The 25,428-nt window shown below is 48.6% G+C and overlaps 1 protein-coding gene across 1 annotated transcript in view; it reads right to left on the bottom strand.

Annotated features, from left to right (window-relative positions):
- UBE2QL1 (ubiquitin conjugating enzyme E2 QL1) overlaps window positions 1–22,693 on the bottom strand; it is a 44,503-nt gene extending 21,810 nt beyond the window's left edge. Inside the window, exon 1 of the mRNA XM_068531868.1 lies at window positions 21,876–22,693. Within this exon, the coding sequence (XP_068387969.1) occupies window positions 21,876–22,673 (798 nt within the window). The 5' untranslated portion in view covers window positions 22,674–22,693. The remainder of the gene's footprint in view (window positions 1–21,875) is intronic.
- Between the last annotated feature and the right edge of the window lie 2,735 nt (window positions 22,694–25,428).

The following is a 25,428-nucleotide window of genomic DNA, read 5'->3' as shown; positions in this document are numbered from 1 at the left end:
TATGTAATATTTACGTTGGCTTGTGTTGAGATTCAAATATACAAAAATCAAGCTTATTCAATCTTTTTTTTTTTTTTTTTTGATTGCATTGGGTCTTGGTTGCTGCGTGTGCGCTTCTCTTCTTTGTGGTGCACGGGCTTCTCATTGCGGTGGCTTCTCTTGTTGCGGAGCACAGGCTCTAGGCGTGCAGGCTTCAGTAGTTGTGGCTCTCAGTCTCAGTAGTTGTGGGTCGCGGGCTCTAGAGCGCAGGCTCAGTAGTTGTGGCTCACGGGCTTCGTTGCTCCATGGCATGTGGGATCTTCCCGGGCCAGGGCTCGAACCCGTGTCCCCTGCATTGGCAGGCAGATTCTCAACCACTGCACCACCAGGGAAGCCCAAGCTTATTCAATCTTGATATTTGAAGCGGCAAAAACAGTCGCTTCGCTCTGGCTTTGTTTGCTGCCTCTCATGGTATTAAGAGGTTTTCTGTGCCATGGGATGCAATATTCTGTTGACCTCATTATTTGTAGATGATAGAATTGCCTACGCAGAAAATCCTAACGGCTTAGCAATATTTTTCAACCACTTTGAGGCATGATTGACATGCAAAGAGCTGTACGTATTTAAACGTGTACAACTTGGTGAGTCTGAGACATGGCTATTTTTGAGGAACTTGATGTGGTAGAGAGCACTGGTTCTCCAGAAACAGCCACATGCTTCTCCTACATTCCCATCTCCTTGGCATCAGATTGTGGCCGTGTGGCTAGTTCTGGTCAGTGGGCGGTGAGAAGTGGGCATATCCGTTCTGAGTGTGGGCAGTAAGAGCTGCTGGGCTCACCCATCCTCAGCCTCCATTGCTGGGCATCTGTGAATCTGCTTCACGTGCTCCAGATGGAGATGCTACAAGATGGAGAGGGGCGCCAGCCCACATCAGACTGTGTGCAGGAAATACACGTTCATTGTGTGATACTGATGTGTGATGTGCGACGCTCTCTTGCAGAAATGAGAGCTCACTACTATGATAAAATTCTTGACAAACAATTGAAAACAATTCACAGAGAGCATGAATGATCCACAAAGAGCTGAGAAGAGCAAAGAGGAGGTCTTGCCCTACCCGATGTTAGACAGACTAGGAGGCCGTATTCCTAAGACAGAATAATATTCGTGCAGGAGCAGGGAGATAGATGAGTGGAACGGAAGAGAATCCCATCTGTATGGGACTTGTACACGATAAAAATGGCAAAAAAGTAAGACAGTGGAAGACGGCCAGGTGGTTCTTCAGTACATGAAGAAGCTGGGCTCCTACCTGATGGCACACAAAGCAAACGGATTACACTTAAAATGCAAAAGGTAAAGTTATAAAGCCAATGGAAGATCATATAGGGGTGTATCTTGTGATACAGGGTGAGGAAATGGGTCTTAACTGTTCTTGCCGTGAAAAGATGGATGAATGAAACCACTTCAAAATTAGCGATCATTTCTTCAGTAAATGATAAGAGAGAAAGACTGGTGGGCCATGATTAACCTAATTCTCTCTGCACCTGAGGCAAAAAGAAAAAGTCACAGTAAAAATGAGGTGTAAATTGATACATATCTATGTAAATACATTATGTGTATATGAAAATTGGATCGTTTTCCTATATATTAATAATAAATGTTTAGAAAATGTAATCAAAAAAGGCCATATTGACAAAACCAGCAAGTACTGCCCATCCTGTGATGGGCAGCTTCTAAGTTGGGCCCAATGATCCCCTTCCTGGTGTTCATGCCCCTGTGATTTGAGTGTGGGTAGGACCCGTCACTTGCTTCTAATGAACAGACTATGGTAGAACAGATGGGATGCCCCTTCTGAGATGACGCCTCTGTGTTTTGCGCTCTCTCTTGTTCTCTCACCAGTTCCCTCTGAGGGAAGCCAGCTGCCCCAGAGAGAAGCCCAGGTGCAGGGAACAGGGGAGGCCCCAGTCAGCAGACACCAGGCCCCTGGACGCTGCCAACACCATGTGAGTGATCTTGGAAGCAGGTCCTCGTCCCGTCAGGCCCTCAGATTCCTCAGCTGATCTAGGCCCTAATCTCTAAGTGACTCTACTTGGAGATAAGGCTTGCAGTGGTAATTAAGGTTAATGAGGTCACTAGACCGAGCCCTAATCCTATAGATCTGGTGTGCTTATAAGAAGAGGAGATTAGGACACAGACACACACAGAGGGACGACCATGTGAGGACACGAAGGAAACACATCTACAAACCCAGGAGAGAGGCCTCAGAAGAAGCCAACCCTGCCCACACCTTGATCTTGGACTTCCAGCCTCCAGAACTGTGGGAAAATAAATGTCTGTTGTCTAAGTCACCCAGTCTGTGGTATTTTGTTATTGTGGCCCTAGCAAACGAATACAGATGCCATACCTCAATAAAATAAGAAATACATAAGTTTAAAAATAAGATCTGTTTTTGCAGAAACATGGATGGACGTAGAGATTATCATACTAAGTGAAGTAAGCCAGACAGAGAAATATCATATGACATCACTTACATGTGGAATCTAAAAAAAAAAATACAAATGAACTTATTTACAAAACAGAAATAGACCCACAGACATAGAAAACAAACTTATGGTTACCAAAGGGGAAAGGCAGGGAGGGCTAAATTAGGGGTTTGGGATTAACATATACACTTCTATATACCTACTGTATAGCACAGGGAACCATACTCAGTATTTTGTAAGAACCCAGAAGGGAAAAGAATCTGAAAAAGAATATATATATATATATATATATATATATATATATATATATATATATATATATAACTGAACCACTGTGTTGTACACCTGAAACTAACACAACATCGTAAATCAACTATATTCCAATTAAAAAAACACAAATACACAGATTAAATAAATAAATAGATAGGGAGGCAGTTAAGTGTAGAGTTTAAGAAAATAAAAGATCTGTTTTGTCAATGAGATTAGGAAGCACGATTGGAATAATAGTTACTGGGGTGTGGGGAGGCTTCTAGTTCATGCCGTTGATGGGATGTAACCTGGCATAACCTTGATGACAGGCAATTTGACAGCATTCTCCCATCAGTATGTGAGGGTCCACACCCTGTGATCCAGTGACCCACTTCTGGGAGTGTCTTTCATGGTAACAGAAGCGCAAGTGAGTGACTGTGATATACAGGAAAGATAAGAGGGAAGGCTGCCCAGAGGACGGATCAGGAATGCACGACTCCACACCCAGGGTGCTCGGTGGCCTTTTATTTATTTATTTATTTATTATAAAGTTATTTATTTTGGGTTGCATTGGGTCTTTGTTGCTGCGCGTGGGCTTTCTCTAGTTGCAGCGAGCGGGGGCTACTCTTTGTTGCGGTGCATGGGCTTCTCACTGCGGTGGCGTCTCTTGTTGTGGAGCACGGGGTCTAGGCACTCGGGCTTCAGTAGTTGTGGCACGTTGGCTCAGTAGTCGTGGCTCACGGGCTCTAGAGTGCAGGCTCAGTAGTTGTGGCGCACGGGCTTAGTTGCTCCGTGGCATGTTGGATCTTCCCGGACCAGGTATCGAACCCGTGTCCCCTGCATTGGCAGGTGGATTCTTAACCACTGCGCCACCAGGGAAGTCCTCCGTGGCCTTTTAGAGTGACCTCGATCTAGATCAGCTGACCTAATATTCAGACATCCACAGTGCACTGGCGAGAAAAGATGTGCAAACTTCAGACCATCACGCAGAGCATAATTCCATTACTGTTTAAGTTGTTACACTGGTGTAATTGTGTGTGTGGGGTGTGTGTGTGAAAAATTATTATTTCTGGCAGGTGGAATTCCGGATCCCTTCATTCTCTATTTTGTACTTTCTGGTACTGCATGAATTTTGTACAATAAGCATGTACTACTTTCTATAATCAGAAAAAACTTAAGAGTTTTACACATTAAACAGAGTAACATACAACATTAACATTTTGTACATTATCACAAAATCTATGCATTTCGTGGCCCCTTCAGGAAATCCTGCGCCTGTGACAGTCATGGTAGGAATTGAAAAAAATTAATGACGATGATGATGATAAAGCTGTAATAGCATCTGATAACCATCTCATCACAATCCCTGCCTCGAGTGGACACAGGCCATTCCCGGACTGCCCTCTGGGAAGGACAGTCTTCTGAGGGACCATCTTGCATTTAGGGGACAAAGGCATTACACCACGTGCTTCCTTCTAAGGACCTTCGAGTCTCTGGACTCAGCGCTGGTGCACAGAAACACACCTGCACCTCGGCTCCCCTTGGCGTTGCTGGCCTGTGATGGCCATGGACCAATGCGGGCTCTTACCTGAGTCTCTATCATAAAATGTCTCCTGGAGAAAGGAACCCTCCTACACTGTTGGTGGGAATGCAAATTGGTGCAGCCACTGTGGAGAACAGTATGGAGCTTCCTGAAAAAAACTAGAAATAGAGCTACCATATGACCTGGCAATCCCACTCCTGGGCATATATCTGGAAAAGATGAAAATTCTAATTTGAAAAGACACATGCACCCCTATGTTTACGGAAGCACTATTTATAACAGCCAAGATATGGAAGCAACCTAAGTGTTCATTGACAAATGAATGGATAAAGAAGATGTGGTATATACACAATGGAATATTACTCAGCCATTGAAAATAATGCAATAATGCCATTTGCAGCAACATGGATGAACCTAGAGATGATCATACTAAGTGAAGTAAGTCAGACAGAGAAAGACAAAGAGCATATGATATCATTCATATGTGGGATCTAAAATACGACACAAATAAACTTATGTACAAAACAGAAACAGACTCTCAGACACAGAGAACAGACTTGTGGTTGCCAAGGGGGAGGGGCGTGGGGAAGGGACAGAGTGGGAGTTTGGGATTAGCAGATGCAAACTATTATATATAGGATGGATAAACAACAGGGTCTTACTGTAGAGCACAGGGAACTGTATTCAATATCCTATGATAAACCATAATGGAAAAGAATATAAAAAAGAATATATATATATATATATACACATATATATGTATATATATACATATATAGAACTGAATCACTTTGCTGTACAGCAGAAACTAACACAGCACTGTAAATCAACTATACTGCAATAAATTCAATTAAAAATAAAATAAAATAAAGGTAAAAAAATAAAACATCTCCTGGTCTCACTTTCATCGCAGAAGGGCATTTGATTCCAACTCAATAACTGTTGTTAAGTTGAACCGAATTAGAGCCATCTACTTCTCTAATAAATCATTATCATCATGGGGGAAGATCAAAGTCAGCAGCAACAGAGAAAACCCATTTGTTATTTCTCATTTAATTGGCTTTTTTGTGGTTAAATGCATTTAGTGGAAGAAAAAAAACCCCACAGATCATTTTAATTATGATCCTGTGAAAGTCAGCGATATCATCCTGAAATTAAAATGTAAACCTCTAAGTGTATGCTGTTTGAATAAGAAAATTACCTTAATACTTTAAACATGCATTTTTATTTTATAAGAAACCTTGGATTATATGTATTAAGGGCTCAGTCTTATGATATTTTGTTAGACTCTGATATTTGTGAAGTTTATGGAAAAATCCCTCCACTCAAGTAACATCTGGGGTCAGTTGGCCTTGGCAATCAATCGTGGCAAAGATGCTGAGTGTCATCTGCAAAGCATTTCTTCTGGACCCACAGAAATAACATAATTGTGACTGAAGAGATGCAGGAAGGGCTCAAACAGTGTTACTGTCCTCTGTCAAGGCTTGTGATAAAACCAAGCATGTCTTGCTCTACAGAATTCCAGGTTCCAAGAGGACCAGAGAGATAGGAGGGATCGTTTAGGTGGACCGGAGCTGAACAAGAGGAGTTCAAGGACGCTGGAAGGAGACGAGGATGGCTGTGTGTATAAATCACGTTCGCCTCTGCCGGGAATCATCATGAAGGGCTGTCCTAGCCTGTTCTCAGGCTGGTGGAGATACTGTGGGATATTTTAATGAATTCCTCTACTTTTCAATAAAACAAGAATGCATGCACAGTGCAAATGGCAGAATAAAACTGTTCTCCCTGATAAACCTTGCGATCTGATGTATCCCTCAAACTCTTAAGTGCTTGTTTCAGACATAATCAATAAATTTACCCGTGAAGAGTTGTTTTCTTACATAACTAAATTGAATGAATAAAATTACCTTAAGAATGGAAATGAGGGCTTTCAGAAAGCCTCCTACATCTAAAGACATCTAAAATGACAAAAATCACTTTTGATTAGAAAAATGCATCAGCTTGGGTGTATCAGCATAAAAATCAATTGGATTAAAGCACATTCACTATAATTTTGACCTCAACTGGTCCATTAGTGCAGCCTTCCAGGATCACTGAATCCCAAGCCATTGTTTGAAATAATCGTCAACCAAACAGCGTCTCTCCCTTTTGGTCCACCCGGCATGTCTACACTGCCTGCCTGACACCATCCGCTCTGCAGCGTGGCTTTGCCCAGAGTCCTCTTTTTGTCTGCAGGCCCCCAGGAAAATGCACGGAGCAGAGCATCCCTTTTCTCAGCCACCTGCCCCCAGGGCTGCGATGACTGGGAGGAGGAGAAGGCACAGAACCCCAGTGAAGCAGAGGAGAGGAAACACTGAACCAGAGAGAGGCGAAAGGATGCGCGGCTGGTCCAGTGTGCACGGGGATACTGGAGACAGTGACGGCTGCAAAGAACGGAGAGAAAAGAACACTCCAGTCAACTGTGGACAAACGGGAGGAGCAGCGTGGGGGCAGGAGTGGGGAGATTTATAGGAGCTGTGACATGGAAAAGTGGAGCAAAAATCACAAGGCATGCAGGAAAAGAGGGGGAGCTGGGGGAGAGCGCCGGAGAAGACGGGGAGCCCCTGATCACTAGCTTTAATAAAAGTAGGGGGAGAAGCCCACAGCAAACAAAGCCAGAAGAAATCCTTCAGGTGGAGAAGAAAAGGAAAGCGTGAAAAAGCAAAGGCAATTGCCGTCTTTGAGGAAAAGTAGAAAAGAAAGATTCTGAAAATGCCAGGAAAAACAAAGAAACGTGGGAAACCTAACATTGATGAGGAGGAACGTGTGGATGTGGCAGGAGGGAAAGGGGCTGCTTAGATGAGAAACGTCTGGTCACTCAGTCAAGGGGCCTGGAGGTAGCCAGATCCCGGGACAAGGACGGGAAGATGGGAAATCGGAGATCAATGTCAGGAGAGGAAAACAAATGGCTAAAACTCACACGCTTTTAAAGGAAGAATCTGTTATGGGTTTCATTGTGCCCCCCAATATTTGTATGTTGAAGCCCTAACCCCTCAGAATGTGACTGTTTGGAGACAGGGTCTATACAGAGGTAATTAAGGTAAAATGAGGTCAGTAGAGGGGGCCCTGATCCAGTCTGACTGGTGTCCTTGTAAGAAGAGGAGATTAGGACACAGACACACACAGAGGGATGACCACGTGAGGACACAGGGAAGAAACGGCCATCCACACACCAAGGAGAGGCCTCAGAGGAAACCCACCCTGCCGACACCTTGATCTTAGACTTCCAGCCTCCAGGCCTGTGAGAAATAAATGTCTGTTGTTGAGCCACCCTGACTAGGTGTGAGCCCTCCAATAATAATATAGGCCATTGCAGACTCCGGTAAGCTGAAGGGAAGGAGGGAGAGAGGAAGGGAGAGAGGAGAGAATGAATTTATATGGCAACAAGGAAGCCTCCAATCAGGATAAGACCACAGAGAAACAAAAGAAATGGTTACAGGGAAGCTCTTTCATATTAAAATTACTTGACAAAATAATCACGGAACCCTACGTGTGGACTGATCATCTGAGGGCAGCGGGCAGGATCCCTCATCCACTATCTCTTGGACCCTAAATACCAGCCTCCATCCAGTGTCCACCTGTTGTGTTTTCTGGTAAATAGAATGATGACATTTCAAGGGCACATGATCAAAAACAACACCCCATAAAATGAATTCTCACTTACTAAGACACCAGGATCAATCAGTTCAGTGTTCAGAGAAAAACAAAAAAATTAAATCACTTGGGATGGACACAGTGCAGAGGGTAAAATTATTTTGGTACTTAGCATCAACCAGAAAACACCATCTTGACTGAGTGTCTGTTGCTAAAAATGTCCATTTTCCCGACACTGCAATTACAGCGCACTCATCACTCTTAATCTTTCTTTGATGATTCATGGCCTTGCGGTACCTGAAGGTCATCAACTCAACTTCATTCTACAACAGCTGTGGACTGCCTACTAGGGTCCAGGGCTGGGCTAGTCCCCTTGGATCCCACACGCCCCACCAAATTGCTCTCCCCCCCACCCGCCCCCGGAGAGGTGCACCATCTACAGGGAACTGCTGCCCCCATGGGGAGTTGCTCCCCCTGTGGGGAGATGCTCCTCCCGGGGAGGTGCTAGCATCCCACCGGCTGTGACCGGAGGCTTGTGTGTGCACTCGGGGCAGGGCTGTGCAGCCCAGCAGTGAGGCCTGCAAAGGCGGCCTTCCCAGACCCCAGACCCTCTGAGCCCCAGGGAGGGCTGGTAGGAGTTTGTTTTCTCTCTGACCTCCACATAACCAGTCCAGTCCAGCTGTAGCTGAGAAAAGCAGCCAGAAGTGGACAAGGGCCCTCACACACGAGAGAGTGAAATCAGCTACTTCTGATAAAGGACTTCAGAACCTTACAAACGAACAAACAAACGGGGAATCTGTGTGCTAAACGGTTCTCCTGGAACTGACCGGGGCTATTTCCCACTTCATTTTCATTGATGAGGCAACTCATCCCCTTGACTTTGGAATTTTGTGTGGTGCAGGATTTCAAATCTCTTGTAGCTTCGGTGTTCCTAGCACAGGATTTTAAACCATGCTATACTGGGGACAGAATTTGCTTTGCATGGCAAGGAAATGCCAATGTTATCACAGCTCAGTAAGCATCACTGATAATCTGGGTTTATGTGTTTCCCTAGCTCTGCTTAATCCCAAGATTCCACAAATTCGTTTAAAAAAAAAAAAAAAAAAAACCTTAGCATATTCCGGAACAAAAATTCAGTATAAAATCATAGCACAAATGCTAAGCCTAACTGGGTTTGGGGAGATCTTTGGATCAAGGCCTGGCACCTGGTCTCTATGGCCTGACCACGGCTTAAGGCCCGGGCAGTGTGGGAGCAGGTAATGGCCACACTGCAGGCCTACAATTTTGCAGTGTACACCAGTGCAGAGAAATGGAGGGGCACCCCACCCAAGGCTCAGCACGGAGGAAACACTACCTTCCTCTTCACTGATGGCTTTCTTTTCCCTTCCAGTCACTACTAAACCCGTATTCTTTCCCCAGACTCTCTGCTGCACATGGCTCTGGTTTGTGCAATAGTAGAAGTCTTATTGTTTAAGTAAAAAAAATACTGGAATCACTGTATTATAAATTTAACACATGGTACATGCTCAAGGTTTGCAAGAAATACATTTTAAAGGATTCACTCACTCAACCTCAGAGTAAAACCTTCTAGAACATTCTGAAAAATTTTCTAAAATGCTAACGATCTGTTAATATTGTGACTTACTGACTTAGAAGAGTAGCAGAAAGTAGTGGGATAAATGAGACTGGCAAGAAATGAAGAAAATGAAGATTGGATACAATGCACCAATATTCACTGTAATTATGTAAAGAAAATAACATGAAAAGGAAAGGAAAATACTAAGTAGCAAATAAATGGATGATTTAGACATTCATATGTCTGAAAGGTAAGATTACTTATGAAAAACTCTCCCTTCTTTTTATCACTCACTCAAACTATGCTTGACTTATAAGACATGTTAGTATCACTGCATTGTTCTAAAGACCAAACAAATTACAAAATTCACTGTAGGTTTCAAAGGCAGACATGTCAGAAGCATTTCCTCGCAGCAGAAATCTTAACATTTCCCTCAGACTTTTGGGGCAACTTAATTTAATGGCACAGTATGTAAGTTTTCATTGACTCTATGGGGACTGTCCCCAGGAATTTTGGACGAGGCTCGTTCTGTCCTGAATGCACACTAGCAAGGGCATTCTTTTACCTCCCCGAGTTCTGTAACAAGCTCATTCTGTCCAGTCCTTCAGGGTGGACTGTCTTCTTTCTAGTTAGTGGTCCTTCAGACTTGAATATTTGACAACTTCTACTTAATGATGCTACAAAATGAGACAATAGGGAGAGAAGATGCCCCTTGGAAATTCTCACTAAGCCCCTAGTTCCTACTTGAGGAATAATGGTCTGGTTCAATCACGTTGCCCTTGGGAGCTCAAGAAAACAGGCACTTGCTGTACCCTCCGGGCTGCCAGCCTGCCCTGCTCCCCAGCTGGACTGCCCCCCGTCTCAGACCTCCAGGAAACCACACAAGTAAAGTGCTTTGTAAGCAGCAACAGTGGATGCAAGTATTGCTCCAGGATGGGGGTCTGTTTTGCCCACCTCAATCACAGACCCCCATTCAGCACCTGCTGGCAGCACCCTCACTCCTTCCTCCATACAGACCCATGCCTCTTACGTCCTGCCACTGGCTGCATCCTTCATACATCTCCTCCCACACCTGGGTTTAGAGTTCTGGGCCATGGGTGTCTTTCTGGGTTGGGCACTGACCAAGACCCAGTTCTGAAGTCTCCGGGGGTCTTCTGGCCACAGAGATGGCGTGAGACCATCTAACCTTTCTTCAAATGGCCTGAAAGGGTTAAACAAGGGTCACCTGTTCTTGTGCAGCATCCTGGCCCCAGAGGCAATCAAATCAGGTGTGGACAAACAGCTGCTGGGTGCATCCTTATCTGAATGGGGCAACCAGCCAGCCTCTGAGACTCTTAAGTGGTACATGGTCAGGGCCAAGCTGCAGGTTGAGGGCCTTGGATGTTTCTCTTAGGGTAGGGCGACTGAAATGATCTCAATCAAAAGATTTGATGACAGCCAAATAATTAGTTTACAGGTGGGAAAAAGAGACATACATAAATGTGAAGAAAACAATCTGAGCAGTGCTGGGTAGAACGTTTCTATTTGCTGACTATGACGCTGAAAACTTTACCAAGCTAACGTGGTAGTTATGGCAACACCACCCAGGCCCACGCACTGATTTAGATATTGTTACAGACTCCACTTCCACGAGGAAGATAACACCGCTTCTCAGAATGATACACACTGCAGGCTGAGAACCCCGGGGGACAGGAGGATGCCTCATGTCTCTAGTGATCTCAGAGGTCAAATTTCAGACTTCAATATTGCTAAACTATGGGGAAATCAGTGAGCGTACAACAAAAACAGCATAAAAATCCTGGAGGACCAATGAACTGTATACTGTTCCTGCTCCTTGTGAGAATGCTGGCTCCATTCATCCAAGTCTTAAGAGTTGGAAAGAACCCTGAAGACATCTAGTCACTTTCTTACCAAATGCGGGAAGCCTTACCCTAGATGCTCAGGGCCTTAACTGCTAAGCAGTAAGAGAAGACTGGTGTTCTTTGCTGATTAGCCTCCAACTGTCATAATATCATATATACGTACGTAGGTCGAACATCTCAACTAGATTTCACTTGAATTTCATTACAGAAAAAGCCTTTCCTAAAGGTATCAGTCAGGCAAAGGATCACTGACTCAGTGAAATTCTCTTTCAGTTGTACTGAGGCAATTTGTGTTCATTCTGTGTGACCTGTGATAACTGATGGAATCCACAGCATTTGAAAAAAATTTTACGTTTGATTTCTGAACCGGCTTTTCATCTTGAAACAGAATGGTAGCTCAAAAGTTTTCAAGTGGACATCGTGTTCTGTAAAACAGAAAGAATCTCAACAATATGGAACAGTGTGCGTTGAGAGGTGATAAAGGTAAATGTTTGAAATAATTATATTCTTCTGTGTAATTTTCTAACTCAGCAGCAGCAAAAAATTAAGCTAATTTAATTAAGATACTGCTAACAAATAGGATTCTTAGAGAGCAAGGCTGTAGAGGTGAAAAAACAGCTCTCAAATCTGTGCTTGGCCAATAACATGATCATGGTTATTATCTGAAATTGACACCTGATGGTGCAAAATGACTTGATGATGGAGAGTCAACAGAGGTGATGACAAGAGTCCACAAGGAGAGGTGGCAGTTCTGAGAGGATGAAGAGGAGACTACCCTGTGATTTTTGTGAATATTTATAAAATTCTGGTCAAGTATAAAAAAATTTTGAGCCAACTGGATGTCAGTATTGCTCTGAAATACTAATAGTTATGAAAGCAGAACGCTTCATGTAATGAATGTTGAATGTAAACCCAATTCTGGGTCTTCGGTCATACTTTTCTTATGTATTTATTTCAATAAAATTCTACTTTTATAAAAAGAAGGAACATCTATTGATCACCTCCTCTATGCAATGCACCTGCACACATCATTTCCTTTGAGCATCACGACACATCCGTGAAGTGGGTTTATGCTCCTCATCTTCAGATGAGGCACCTGAGGCTCAGGGAGGCGGCTACCTGCCCAGCAAGGAAGCAGGCTTGGGAGGAGGGGTGGTACTGGAGCCCTGCCCCTGCTCGAGGTCCATGGCTTTATCCTAACCCCACCCAACAAGATCACGGTAGGACTGAGCTATATGTTGGGCTCCTAAACCTCGTTCCCAGAGGTTCTGGCCATGAGCTGCATGATAAACTTTAAGTTCTTTCCCAAGACAGCTGTCAACACTTAGAGCTACGTACCACCTTGGGGTTCTTGGGGCCATGCGTCCCCAGGGAACACAAACTTGGATGGAAAAAAATGTCTTTATTTTCGTTAACTCTAACTGTAGTCCAGCACTTCATTTAACTGTGATTGGAAGTAACAAAGCAGAGATTTAGCATTGCCTTGATTTTGTCACCAACAGAAACCCCAGACATTTAAAGAATCATATGACAGTTGTTGTAGACAACTTGAAATGTCATCAGTTCTCCTTCCTATGTCCAGTTAGGGCAGTAACTAGACCTTGATATTAAATGTGTTAATAAAGACATGCTTTTTAATTTCATATTTTAGTTCATCACTTTTTAAAAATAACAATAACTATTTCTAAGTATGATTGTTTTCCTTTGAAAGCCTATGAATTTTATTTTGTGCGTTTAAAAGCATTATTCTGAGGGGGGGGTCTTCAGATGTCCCCAGATGCTGAGGGTGGCCTTTGGGGTCAGAGGTGGCAGAAAGGGGCCTCTGGTTCTTCTCGGATCTGCGAGAATAACCAAGAGGCATCCATCTCTCTTGTCTATGAAAAGGCAGATGCCGGGATCCCCTTTTAAATAAAATTACTAAAACAAAAATCACTGTAATTCAATCCAGCAGAATTCAAAGTCACTTTTTATTAGATTAGTTTTAGTTATGAATTAAACCAACCTCCTTTAAGCTTTATGTAATTGTACTGGTCGATCCTACAGTCAGGGAAACTTTGTCTTTCATGAGCTCTCTAAGATGATGATCCTTCATCGGATACATTATAAAGGTGATCAAAGGGAAAACAAGCAGTTCTGTGAGGGGAGGGATCACAGTGGCCCCTGTGGGCACCTAGCTCATCTGTGTCAGTTTCAGGCATTCACTGGAGGAAGGGGCTTCCTGAAGACCCTAACCCGCAGATTGGCAGGGCTCTGCCTTCCCCAGGCTAAGCGAGCCTTGGTTTCCTCCTCTGTAAAATGGGAATAACAACAGCACTCACCCCATAGGCTGCTGAAAGCATTTAATCACATGACCCACTAAAGTGTTTTGCACAGCAGCTGGCCCAAGGTAAGCACCTGGTAAGTTCACAATCTTACTGTATTCCAAATAGGGACAAGAGGAGGGGATGGGGTGTGTGTGCAGTTGAGCAAGTTGCACAGTGGACACATTTATTCAGCACATACAATGTATTGGGCATTGGGTGAGGGGAAGGGGAACCAGAGCTGTAAATAGGTAAATGCAGTCTAGCAGGATGAGCGTGAGATGAACACCTTCCAGACAACGCAGAGGTGTTTAGAGGAGGGAGCCACTGCCCCTACTGGAGGAGTGATTGCAGGGCCTTCTGCAGGAGGTAAGACGGCTCGGCAGGGTTCTGAGGGATGGCAGGGCTCGACTGATGCATGAGGGGGTGCTTTCCCGATGGGGGTGGACCTGTGAGCTCAGCAAACGTGGAGACCTGCTGGTGTGCCCTGGCTGGAGGGGCTGGTGGGAGAAGGGCTTCCTGGGGGCTGTGGAAGGTGGAAGAGCCGCAGCCAGGCTGGGCAGCAATTGGGCGCTTGGATGTATTCCGTCACCGTCATAACCAAGGGTGTGAGAAAGCCAGGTGTGCATCTAGAGGACCCAGGAAGGTGGCAGCAGGGAGGATGGAAAGGGACAGAGAGGTTGGACGGGGGCATCACAGGGATCCAAGCAGGGGATGACAAGCCTCTAAGGAGGCAGGAGGGCAGGGAGGAGAGGAAAAGCCAGGCTTGGGAACGTGAACGAGGAGGCCCGGTTAGTCCTGCTCCGTGACCACACCTAGGCCTGCCGGGTGGGGAAGGGCACCTTCTGGCCACTCCCCCCGGCGCCCTGCTCCTGCCCCGCCCTCCTCTCCCGAGCCTTTGCCACCTGGTTGGTCCCAATTCTGCTTCCTCCCTAGAGGTTCACTATCTGGGGGCCTTGGTCCTCCCGCTCGGCTTGCTTCCTCCTGCCCTTAGCGGAGAGGACAAGGAGGAGGACCATGGGTGACACAGAATGGGGAAAGGTCGCCACGGGAATGCTGAAGACCATGTGTCTTCAGTGCCCAAGTCATGGTAGACCCTCAGCAAACGGGTCCTGAATGAAGGAGGGAAAGAAGAAATGAAGTGTGTGATGATGGGGAATTAAACAATTAAACCTGGGCTTCCCTGGCGGCGCAGTGGTTGAGAATCTGCCTGCCAATGCAGGGGACACGGGTTCGAGCCCTGGTCTGGGAAGATCCCACATGCCGCGGAGCAACTGGGCCCGTGAGCCACAACTACTGAGCCTGCGCGTCTGGAGCCTGTGCTCCGCGACAAGAGAGGCCGCGATAGTGAGAGGCCCGCGCACCGCGATGAAGAGTGGCCCCCGCTCGCCACAACTAGAGAGAAAGCCCTCGCACAGAAACGAAGATCCAACACAGCCAAAAATAAATAAATAAATAAATAAATTAATTAAAAAAAAAACAATTAAACCTTATCTTAGGTTGCTGACTCCTTGGGTAGGAAAGCGTAGATGTTATTGGAACTATTTCTGCCATTACAATGACTTCTTTGTCTGTTTTGGGAAATGCCAGATCCTCCCATTTATTAGCAGTGAAACTATGTTCAGAAAAACAGGCTAACCCTCAGTGTTACAATCACGCAACAATGAGCATTCCTGCAATGAGCATTCCTTCTGGGAACGTCACCCAGAAGTTTTGAAGACCCTGCTGACCCCAGGACCCCACCTCTCTCAAGTCCCTGGCGCACAGGCAGGCCACTGCCTGGTGTCCAGTCCGCTCGCACCAGTGAACGGGCACTCACCCAAATACTAAGCAAGCGACAACTGCGGAGCTGCCTGCCACATCACAGACAAATGTGAGTGGGTTTCACTTTATCCCCACTAGACAGTCAGTTCTCTGTGGCTGGCACCTTCCGTGAATCTGATTCACCAACGTGTGCCCAGTGTGTGCCCGATACAGAGTGGACACTCAGTACCTGTGCTGTGTGAACTAGCTAATTATCCACAGTTCTGGGTGGTCCGTGCCCCTAAGCCCTCACCAGTGTGTCCGATCTGGGGGTGAGGAACTCTCTTGAGCACATTTCCTTTTTCAGGGTTTATACTCCCTCTTGGTCCAGGGAGGACGGACCGGGTTGTATGATGACCTCCTCTACAAAAGTAGGGCTTCCAGAGGGCTAGTCGGGGTGGACACAGGACAGTGAGTGCAACCAAGGTGGGAGGGGGGAAGGTAAGGGGTTCATTACACCCACCATCACCTGAAGCTCCCTCTTCTGGCTGTTGGTGGGAGGATGTACCGAAAATGGTAGACGTGATGAGTAATTCTGGTCCAGGGTGGTTTTTCCAACCCTGGTTTGTCTGCTAGAATCAACGTAGGAGATTTTCCAACAGGCCTCTACCAGGGCCTCATCTTAGCCTCAAGAAGTACGAATCTTCGAGGATAAGGGCCTGGCACTGGAATAATTTAAAGGTTCCCCGAAGCATCTAATTAACCTGGGGCTGAGGACCACCGGCAGAGAGGAAAGGAGTTACCCCCTCCCCACCCTCCACCCCATCTCCCCACGACCCTATCAACACAGCAAAAATCTAGGATTCAGGAGATTTGAAATGTGGCTCAAAGAACCCACTGTTAGTGGCTGCTTAAAACAAAAACCATGAAAGCCATTTGGCTGGTTCCTTAGCTGTCCCCAGAGTGGTACCACTGAGGCTGCCTTCCTTCTAAACCTGGACTCATACACACCTGTTCGTGAGGATGAGAAAGGGCAGGATTCTGGGTTAAAACAAACTTCCACTTAGTGTTCATATTGGCACTTTCCATTAAACAAACAAACAACCTCCCCAAACTCTCCTGACCCTTAAAAAGGAAAACAATCCTCTCACACCCTTTACTATAAATCAGAAAAGTAAACAGAAATGCATTTGCATCCTCTTTTTGCAAGTTTACATTCTCAAAGGTTTACAACTCTGGGTAAAGTGAGCCACTACTATTATTAACTGCACCGTCAGCCATGGGATGAGCAGAGTCGCCAGGGAGCGGGCGTGTGGGAGCTTTTGCCAAGTTGGCGTGGGACTATTTTTAGGATGCAGAGTCCTGTCTGCGTCCTCCTGCCTGTCCTACTTGATACCAGAACAAGCTATTTTTTTCTCCGAACAGTCAAGCACATGGAGACCTCAAGCTGCAGAGTCATCCTGGGTGGTAATGACCTCCGTCACCTACACATGGGCACAGGACACAACGAGTCACCTACACACGGGCACAGGACACAACGACACGGTGACTCATAAGACTCCTCCACAAATCCACTCTCCTCGGTGAGTCACATGGCAGGACCCACCCCCTGGCTGTCACTGTTCACACGCTAGGTTCTCCCAGCTTCCCTTTAAAGCGGCCACCATCTCTCTATTCCAAGTAGGCCCTCCTGGGGTCTCGTCAGTGTGGTCCTGTGTTCACACGGATGGACATCATTTATGTTACTCTGCAAACCAGCAATAGCCTCGAGAGAAATGAGAGGTTGAACTGGTTAAGAAATTCCTGTTTGGGCTTGTTATAGGCTACACTGTGATCCCTCAAAATTGATACGTTGGAGTCCTACTCCCAAGCACCTCAGAAGGTGACTGTATTTGGAGACAGGGTCTTTACAGAGGTGATCATGTTAAACTGAGGTCATTAGGATGGAGCCCTGATCCAATACGACTGGTGTCCTCACCAGCAGGGGAGATTAGGACACAGACAGGCACAGAGGGAAGACCAGGTGAGGACACAGGGAGAAGACGGCCGTCTGCAAGCCAAGGACAGAGGCCTGGAGCTCATCCTTCTGCACACCCTCGGAAGGACCCAACCCTGCTCTCACCTTGAGCTCAGACTTCTGGCCTCCGGACCTGTGAGAGGTAAATGTCTGTTGTTGAAGCCCCCCAGTCTGTGGGACTCTGTGACAGCAGCCCTAGCACACTCACACAGGGCTTTCAAAAATGTTGTGTGAATTATAATAGTTCAGAAGCCAATAAACTTTAGGAACCCACAGGGCTGTTTATCTTCATTACTTTTTTCTGATAAGACCTGGAGATTGTGTAGCCATAAGGAAAAAGCTATTTCCAGGCCTAGTACTTTGGAAGAGGTTCTGAAGACAGGCTCTGTGTGTGTGTGTGTGTGTGTGTGTGTGTGTGTGCACCCGTGTGCAAGATTCTCAGTGACACCCATGGCGCAGAACACTTTAAGCCCTAAAGTCGACCTCAGAGATGCACTTTATCATCAAACAGAGCTGATCTGCAGAGCCTGTTACTTCTTCATCACACACTGACACGTGGCAACATCCGCCAGTGTTCTGTGCTCAAAAATTCCAGAAACTAGTGCTGTCAGGAAACATAACTGTTCCGGAATCGCTTAGCAATTTTTAATTCAAACACTAAGACCTGAAGGTGTTTTAGTCCTGTTGTTTTCATTCTTCTGCTGACAGCTGACTGTGTACCTGTGCTCTGTGGACACAAATGATGATCACACCGGTCACCGCCAACCACTGGCTGGAGACGGCCAGGGGCTCAGGTGGCCCGGGCGTGACTCTGCCGTCGCTGACTTTTACTAATGTGCACTGGTATTCAAAGCCTTGCACTCATTGCTAGTGTTAGAACACGAGGCTGCATTAATCTCACCTGACCGTGTGGAGCTGAGGTTTCCTCACCTGTACGGTGACCACTGAAACAGTAGAACCAGGTAAGGTTCACACCCTAAGTGCCTCGCTGGCCCAGAGCTTGGCATGGAGCAAACAGTAAATGCCGCTGCTGTTATTGCCACATTGTCCTCATGCCGGGTTGAGGTGCATGGCTGGCACTGAGGGGACAGAGGAGGAGTAAGGAACCGTCTTCCAAGTGTCATCTGGTTCCCTGTCCCTGGCGATGTCTAACTAATTAAAAAGGGGACACTCAGGAGGCGAACTGATGTGAAAGTAGAACCCTGGGTTAGTGCGCCCTCAAGCCACTTTTGGGCATCTTCTGCTCACACAGCTGCAAGGAGAGGGTCTCTGTCGCATCATCTATCATCCCAGGTGCGAGACCTGGTACACACGCCAGTGAACACCGAGGCCCGGCCTGGGCAGGACCCTCCCAGGTACGGGGATTTTTCATTTAATTGCAGGAACCAAGAGTTACCTAAAATGTCTCTTTGTAGCCAAAAGAGGATTCGGTAATAAACAAATAGGCAAGGTATGTATGTCATTATCTCTACAAAGAATATATCATACAAGAAATTTTTAAGTTAATTTAAAACCACCACAATCCATAAGGTAGCACACGAGAGATTCTGATAACATGGGCCCCAAGAGTCAGGTATAGGTCTCGTGAAATGACTGAATCTGTCACACCGTGAGATAAACGCCAACATTAGTACTATCCACAAAATGGTTAAGCAGATCTTTTCTTAATATTACCAATGAAACCCTTAAAAGTATTTTATGATTTCTCTAAAGGTAGAGAAACAAAATCAACTTAGGATATCCCCAATTCAGAAAGTTAAGCTTAGTAGTTGATGAAAGAGGAAAACGAGCCTTTTCTAATCTCATTGCTTAAGAAAAACGAAAGCGTCAACAGATGGAGGAATGCAACTAGAATGGAACGGTTCTGCCTTTTAAAGTAATTATTGGTTTGGTAGCACTCTTGGTTCTCTCTGAATACATAATCAGGTATTTTGATTGCTTTCCCAAAGTCCTTTAACTACCTTTAACTACGGAAATAATTCGGTAACTACAGTAAGTGCAATGAACAACCTGTAGGTAGGAAATTTACAAAAGCAGGAAAGGCACCATAACGCTGAGGGCCCTGAGACACTATTAGGACCCTTTCCTGCATAGAATCGTGAAACACTGATGAACATTCATTTCTCCTGTTCTTACACTGCATTTCGAGTTGTTTGTGTATATCCTACACGACTCTCTTTTGGATGTTGAAGTCAGCATGAAAAGTGCAAAGAAATTGAATTGGTATTTTTATAAATTGCTGAGTGCTCACCTTCCTTTCAGATATTTCATAACTAGACTTTAGAATAGGTGATATAACACAATATGCTAGGTGGAGGGCCCTGAGTTCATCTAAGTAAGATTTTGAAATTAATAAAAAAAATATTGATAATTACTTTCAACAATAAGGTCTCTGACTTGCTGACTGTATGAAGACTCTCAATTTGGATTACAAAGAAAAGAAATGTATACACAAGGACCTGTCTAATTTAATAGAAATGCAGGGGCACCAAGAGAATTATCATTCACAGCATTAATGTGAACGTGGAAAACATTTAACTTACTAAGATATATCTCTTCTAAAAAAAAAAAAGTCCTTATTTCTCATTTGAAATCTTTACTTTCCTACATCTTTCAAAATGCAGGCTGTGGTTGAGGTGACCTCTAGGATCTCTTCCAAATCTAAATGCTATGATTCTGTGATTATAAGGCAAAATGATATTCCTCTGCCCCTCATCCCCAAAGTCATCTCTGTGAAGAATGAAAGAAGGTGAGAGAGTGTTCCAGAGAGTTCTGATTAGCAGTGCTTTCAGAAAAAATAACAGAAGCTTTTCTGCAAAATATTTTTCCCCATCACTTGTATAAATCCTGATAATAACATAAACCGGGACCCTCTCCCACCCCCGTGGCTTGTATCGAATCACAGCCTCTTCACATCAAAGCCAGCGCTGAACCACAGGCTTCAGAGTGAATTTCTGATGTTAAAGCATTAAACCTCACCTTTCTAGAGCCGCCAGGTCCCTCCTATTTCGAACGCGAGAAATAAGCGGAAGCTAAACCCCAGAAAAGATGGACTAGCAAGATAGTCCTTGGTAACAACAGACCTCAGTCAAGAATTAAGTGCCTTTCTCCACTGGAGTCACAATGCGATTTGCTTGGAATCCCAGGGGCTCCACCTCTAGTGAAATTGGCAGAACAAGCATTATTTGATTAGTGTGAAAGATCCTGCCGTGAAAGGGACAGAGGCAGGTGACAGGGGACTGATGGCTTCTGAAATGCTAGCTGTAGAAAGATCAAATCGAGGTCATTCCGGGTCTCCTAAACAAAACAGGGATTCTTCATAAATCTAAAAGACACCCATATAAAATTATAATTGTATTAAGTAATGTTCAATAGCGATTTGGGAAAACATCAACCAACTTGAACGTGATCAGGAGCATATAACGTGGGAAGATAACACCATCATGCCTCTGCCTGCAGCTGGCAGGGGAACAAATTTCAGAAGATTCATTCATTCTTTGCTCTCAAGTTCTCTGGGGTTTCTTTTGGTAAAGCTGCCGTCTGGTGCAATAGGTGAGAAGATTCAGGCACCAAGCCTGCCCCTGATTTCAGTATTTAGTTAAAAATCTTTAGTTCTGATAATGGATTTAACCCCCCGGGGCAGGGGGAACCCGAAGGAAGAAACAGGTCTGAGAGAGACCAAGACCTTGAACAACTACCCAGGAGGTGATGGTCCTGGAAAGAGTCAGGTACCATGCATTTCCTTGAGGGCATCTGGCCTTGTCACACTCAAACCACACCTCTGCCTCTCCAGTGAAATTTCTCAAGAGCAAAATTCTCACCTTTGCGCTAGATGCTGGTCAGGAGGGAGCAGAGCAGGGGGGCAGGCTCACCAGCAGGCAGCAGGCCCTCTGCAGAGCCCCCCACCTGCAGAGTACCCCTGAGTTGTTGTTGGGGGGGAACTTTGTGTGTGTGGCGGGGAAGGGGGCAATAAACTGGGCTGGATACTCAGATTCCTAAGTCCACGTGAAGTTCCACCCTCAGGGAGATTATGGGGTCAGGAGATGGGGAGAAGCCAAGGAAAAGGAGAAGGGGGGAAACGGGAGGCGGGGGGCAGGAGAGAGCGGAAGCCTGGGGCGGGGGCGGAGAAGGAGGAAAGGGAGAGAGGGAGATGGGGGAAAGGGAGGAGCGCACGGGGACAGCGGGTTAGGAGACAAGGGCAGAGGGTAGAGGGGCAGAGCCAGAGGGGAGAAGGAACAGAGGAGAAAAGAGTGGGTGTGCGGAGAGGGAGAGAGCGAATTCTAGAGAGATGGGGACCGACCGGGAACAAGCGGGAGACCCGCAGAGACGGGATGGAAAAGTACGGAAAGAAGAGAACGCTCAGGAAAGAGGAGCGGAGGCGCCCGGGAACGTCTCCCCTCGGCAGGCAGGGGCAGAGACACAGCCCCGCGCGCACCGGGAGCGAGAGGGCCGAGGGGCCAGCCCCGCGCGCCCCCGGCCTCCTCCCCGCTTACCTGGCCCTTGACCAGGCTGGCGGCGAACTGGCGCATGACGGCCTCCACGGTGTAGGCGCTGGACCAGCCGCGCGGCGTGAGCAGCTCCATGCAGATGGCGCCGCCGTCCAGCACGTAGCCGTTCTCCAGGCGCGGGCTGAGCACCCGCATGAAGGGCGGCGAGAAGGGGAAGTTGTCGGGGAAGGTGAGGTTGAGCAGGATGAACTCGGTGTTGGTCTCCTTCATGTCCTGCCACAGCACCGAGTCCTTGTCCACCTGGTGCAGCTTCACGTTCCAGTCGAAGAGGCTCTCGTCCACCAGCTCCACGGAGATGAAGCGGTCGCTGAGGCGCGCGATGTCCTGCAGCTCCTTCATGAGCCGCCGGCTGCGCACCTGCGTGCAGTGCTGCTGGCGCGCCGCGGGCACCAGGCTGCCGCCCGCCGCCGCCGCCGCCGCCGCCGCCGCCGCCGCCGCCGGGCCCGGCCCCGCCCTGGCGCCCGCCGCGCGCTCCCGGGGGCCCCCGCCGCTCGCCGCCCCCGCCGCCCCCGCCGCCAGCAGCGGCGGCTTGTCGCGCTGGGCCAGCTCCGCCGCGCGCTTGCCCTTGCCCTTGCCGGGCCCGGGGCTGGCGTCGCCCGCGCCCCCGGCGGGATGCTGCTGCTGCTGCGGCTTGTGGCCGCCGCTCTTGGCGCCGCCCTTGCCGCGCAGCGACGCGCTCTGCTGGCCGCCGCCGCCGCCGCGGTGGTTGTGGTGATGCTTGGGGTCCTCGGTGTCCCGGTTGTGCAGGCGGATGAGCCCGATTTTGCGGAGCAGCGTGGCCATTTTAGGCTCGGCGCCGGCGCGGGGCTCCCCTCGGCTCCTGCCCCCGGAGCCCGAGAGCCGGGGCGCGGGGGTCGCGGGGCGGCGGCGACCGGCGACCACTCAGCGGGGCGCGGCGCGGGCCACCCCTGGCGCCGGCGGCCGTGGCGCAGCCGAGCGGGCAGCACGCGCGCTCGCCGGCCGCTGGGTCGCCGCCGTCATATGACGGGGCCCGCTCTGGCTCGGGCTCCAGCCGCCCGGGGAGGGGAAGCGTGGAGGGGACGCGCCGCGGCGGGCCGTCCCCCGGCCGGTCCCTGCGCGCAGCCCCCCGGAGCCTGGTGTCCGCGGTCCTTTGTGAGCGGCCGCAGCCGGGCTGGCTTCGAGTCCGAGCGCCGCCTCGGGGCGCGCCGAGCCGTCCGCAGCGCCCCGAAGGCAGCGAGGCGGCCGCGGGCTCGCGCCGTGCGCGCCCGCCGGGCCGTGCTGCGCTGGCCGCTACCGCGGGGCCCAGACCGCCGCCGCCGCCGCCGCGGCTGCTGACATTGCAAAGGCGGCTGCTCGGTCTGAGCCGAGCGCGGCGCGGAGGGGGCGGTCCTGCCGGCCGGGGAGGGGGGCGCGGGGCGGAGCCGCGGGACTGCCTGCGCCGCGCCGCTCCCCCGCCGCCCGCCAGCCGCCCGGCTCCCGCGGCGACACGCGCACGGCCGCTGGGGGGAGACATCGGCGCGCGCCGGGCTGCGGGGTAGCGGCGCGCGGAGCCGACCGGCCGGCCGGAGCGGAGCGAGGGTGGAGAGCAGGGCGAGAAGGGGCATGTGTGTGCGCGCGCTAATGAGGGTCTCAGAGGCTTCGGGTCCTTCTGCCCGGGATCCAGGCTCGGCGGCCCCCGGCCCGAGCCTCCGACCTCACTTAACCTAGTTGGAGCAATCCGGAGGGGAAGGGGCGTCGGAGAAGGATGGAAAGCAAGCTGTTTATTGATTCCCGTGTGTACCAGGTGGAGCCTGGTGTCCACACCAAAATCCTGGAGCGGGGTCTGCGGAGCCAGTGCTCTCCTAAGGACTGATCAACGAATCAGGGCCTGGGGAGGAGGATGCGGGAAACGTGCTCTCCGCAACCCCCTAAAGAACCCCTCGAGTCCCGACTTTAAAGGATGACCGTTCCGCGAATTCACCCCTGCGACCGGGCCCGGCTCCTCTCCTCCCCGCCACGACAGGGGGTCCCTGCGTTCCGAAAGGGGACGGAAGGGACCACGGAGCACTGGCTTTCGAGTCGTTTCCAAGAGGTTACGGGGAAACGCATCCGACTCTGGCGCCAGCCGGTGCTCAGGGCGCGGGGCGGGCCCTCTGCGGCCCCGGAGTCCCCGGCACCCGCGGGTGACCTCGGGACTGGCCGCGGAAGGGGTGGGGATCCTCCTTCAACTTGGACGCTTTCATCCCTCCCCTCCCTTTCTGCCTTTAACTCATTGAAACTTATTTTTATCTGGTGAAATTTCAAGCAAAAAGCGCTTTCAGAGCCCCAGAAGCTGGAACAACCAGGGAAGCCGTGAAGAGTCAACGTTGGCAGGAATCGCGCTGCCGCGCATGGTCTAGTGTGTGAGGCCCAGCTGCGCAACGGGGAGGGGCGGTGATGATCCCCGCAATATAGGAGGAATCACCCCGAAAACCCAAATGGCCAAGGACTGACTCCAAACTTCACCGCTGTTCCTGGTTTGGCTTTCATCTTGAGGAACCTCTAAATTCATCAGCAGAGCGCGTTCATTCTGATGTCACCGTGACGATCGTTTTTAAACGTCTTTACCATTTTCACTTTTTATAAATTATTAAAAATTTTCCCTGTGAAAAGTAACTCTTCAGATCACTGCGGAAGTAAGTTCAGACGTAATGGGCCTGTGGTTCGGTTTTCTAGAGTTGCTTCCCGGTAGAGTGAGGTGCCCGCCAATCCACACCGGTTTGTGGCAAGTGCGTGCAACCCTGGGACGTGGTCCCCTGGATCGGTGACTATATATAAAGGTGCCTTTCCCTGGAGGCTGTTTTCCAGTGGGTGGGAGTGGGCAGCGCAGCAGCCCAGGCAAGACCAGTGGCTGGTGACCAAATCTCGGCTGCAACTGACTGAGATCTAGTTGTCCTGGTCTCATGGGCTTTTTTGTGACCCGTTCTGTCCAGCTCTGATTTTTAAAGAGAGGCTGAGCAGGAAGATGACAAAGTCTGTCTGTAAAGTACCCTGAGTTCATTTAACCTATGGGAAGAGGGGATGTGAGAAGATCGGGGGGTGACACTGGTGGGGACAGGCAGGCATTACATGTTTTATCATTTCACGGCCACAGAAGCCATCTCGGGTTTTATCTGACCAATTTTACTGGTGAAGAAACTGTGTTTCAAAGAAGCTCAGCAGCTAGCCCAGCTCAGCCGTGTGCTGGGACCTACATCCCGGTCCCTGTGCCCCCAAGCCCTGTGATGAGGTTGACCAGCTGCCCCAGACAGTACACGGCAATGCAGGGTTTCTGCCGGGGTTGCCTTTCAGTCTCAGTCCCGGAGGTGGAGGTGAGAAAGTGTCCGCAGGTATGATTGTCATCCCCACAGGCCAGCTGACCTAGGGGGAGGCCTTGGAGAAACGTTTCCTACCTGAAGCAGGGGTGTCATCCAGTGTGGTTTGGGAATGGTTTAACTGAAATCCCAGGCAGCCATCTGTAAGGGCTTTAATTCTGATTGGAAGTATTATTAGGGTGATCATATAATTTATTCTTGGAGTGCAGGGCTTTTGTGTTTTTTTTTTGAAAGTGAAAGGATCA

This window comes from Eschrichtius robustus, chromosome 2 (assembly GCF_028021215.1).
Source record: "Eschrichtius robustus isolate mEscRob2 chromosome 2, mEscRob2.pri, whole genome shotgun sequence".
Lineage (NCBI taxonomy): Eukaryota > Metazoa > Chordata > Mammalia > Artiodactyla > Eschrichtiidae > Eschrichtius > Eschrichtius robustus.
This window is presented reverse-complemented; position numbering and strand designations above follow the sequence as displayed.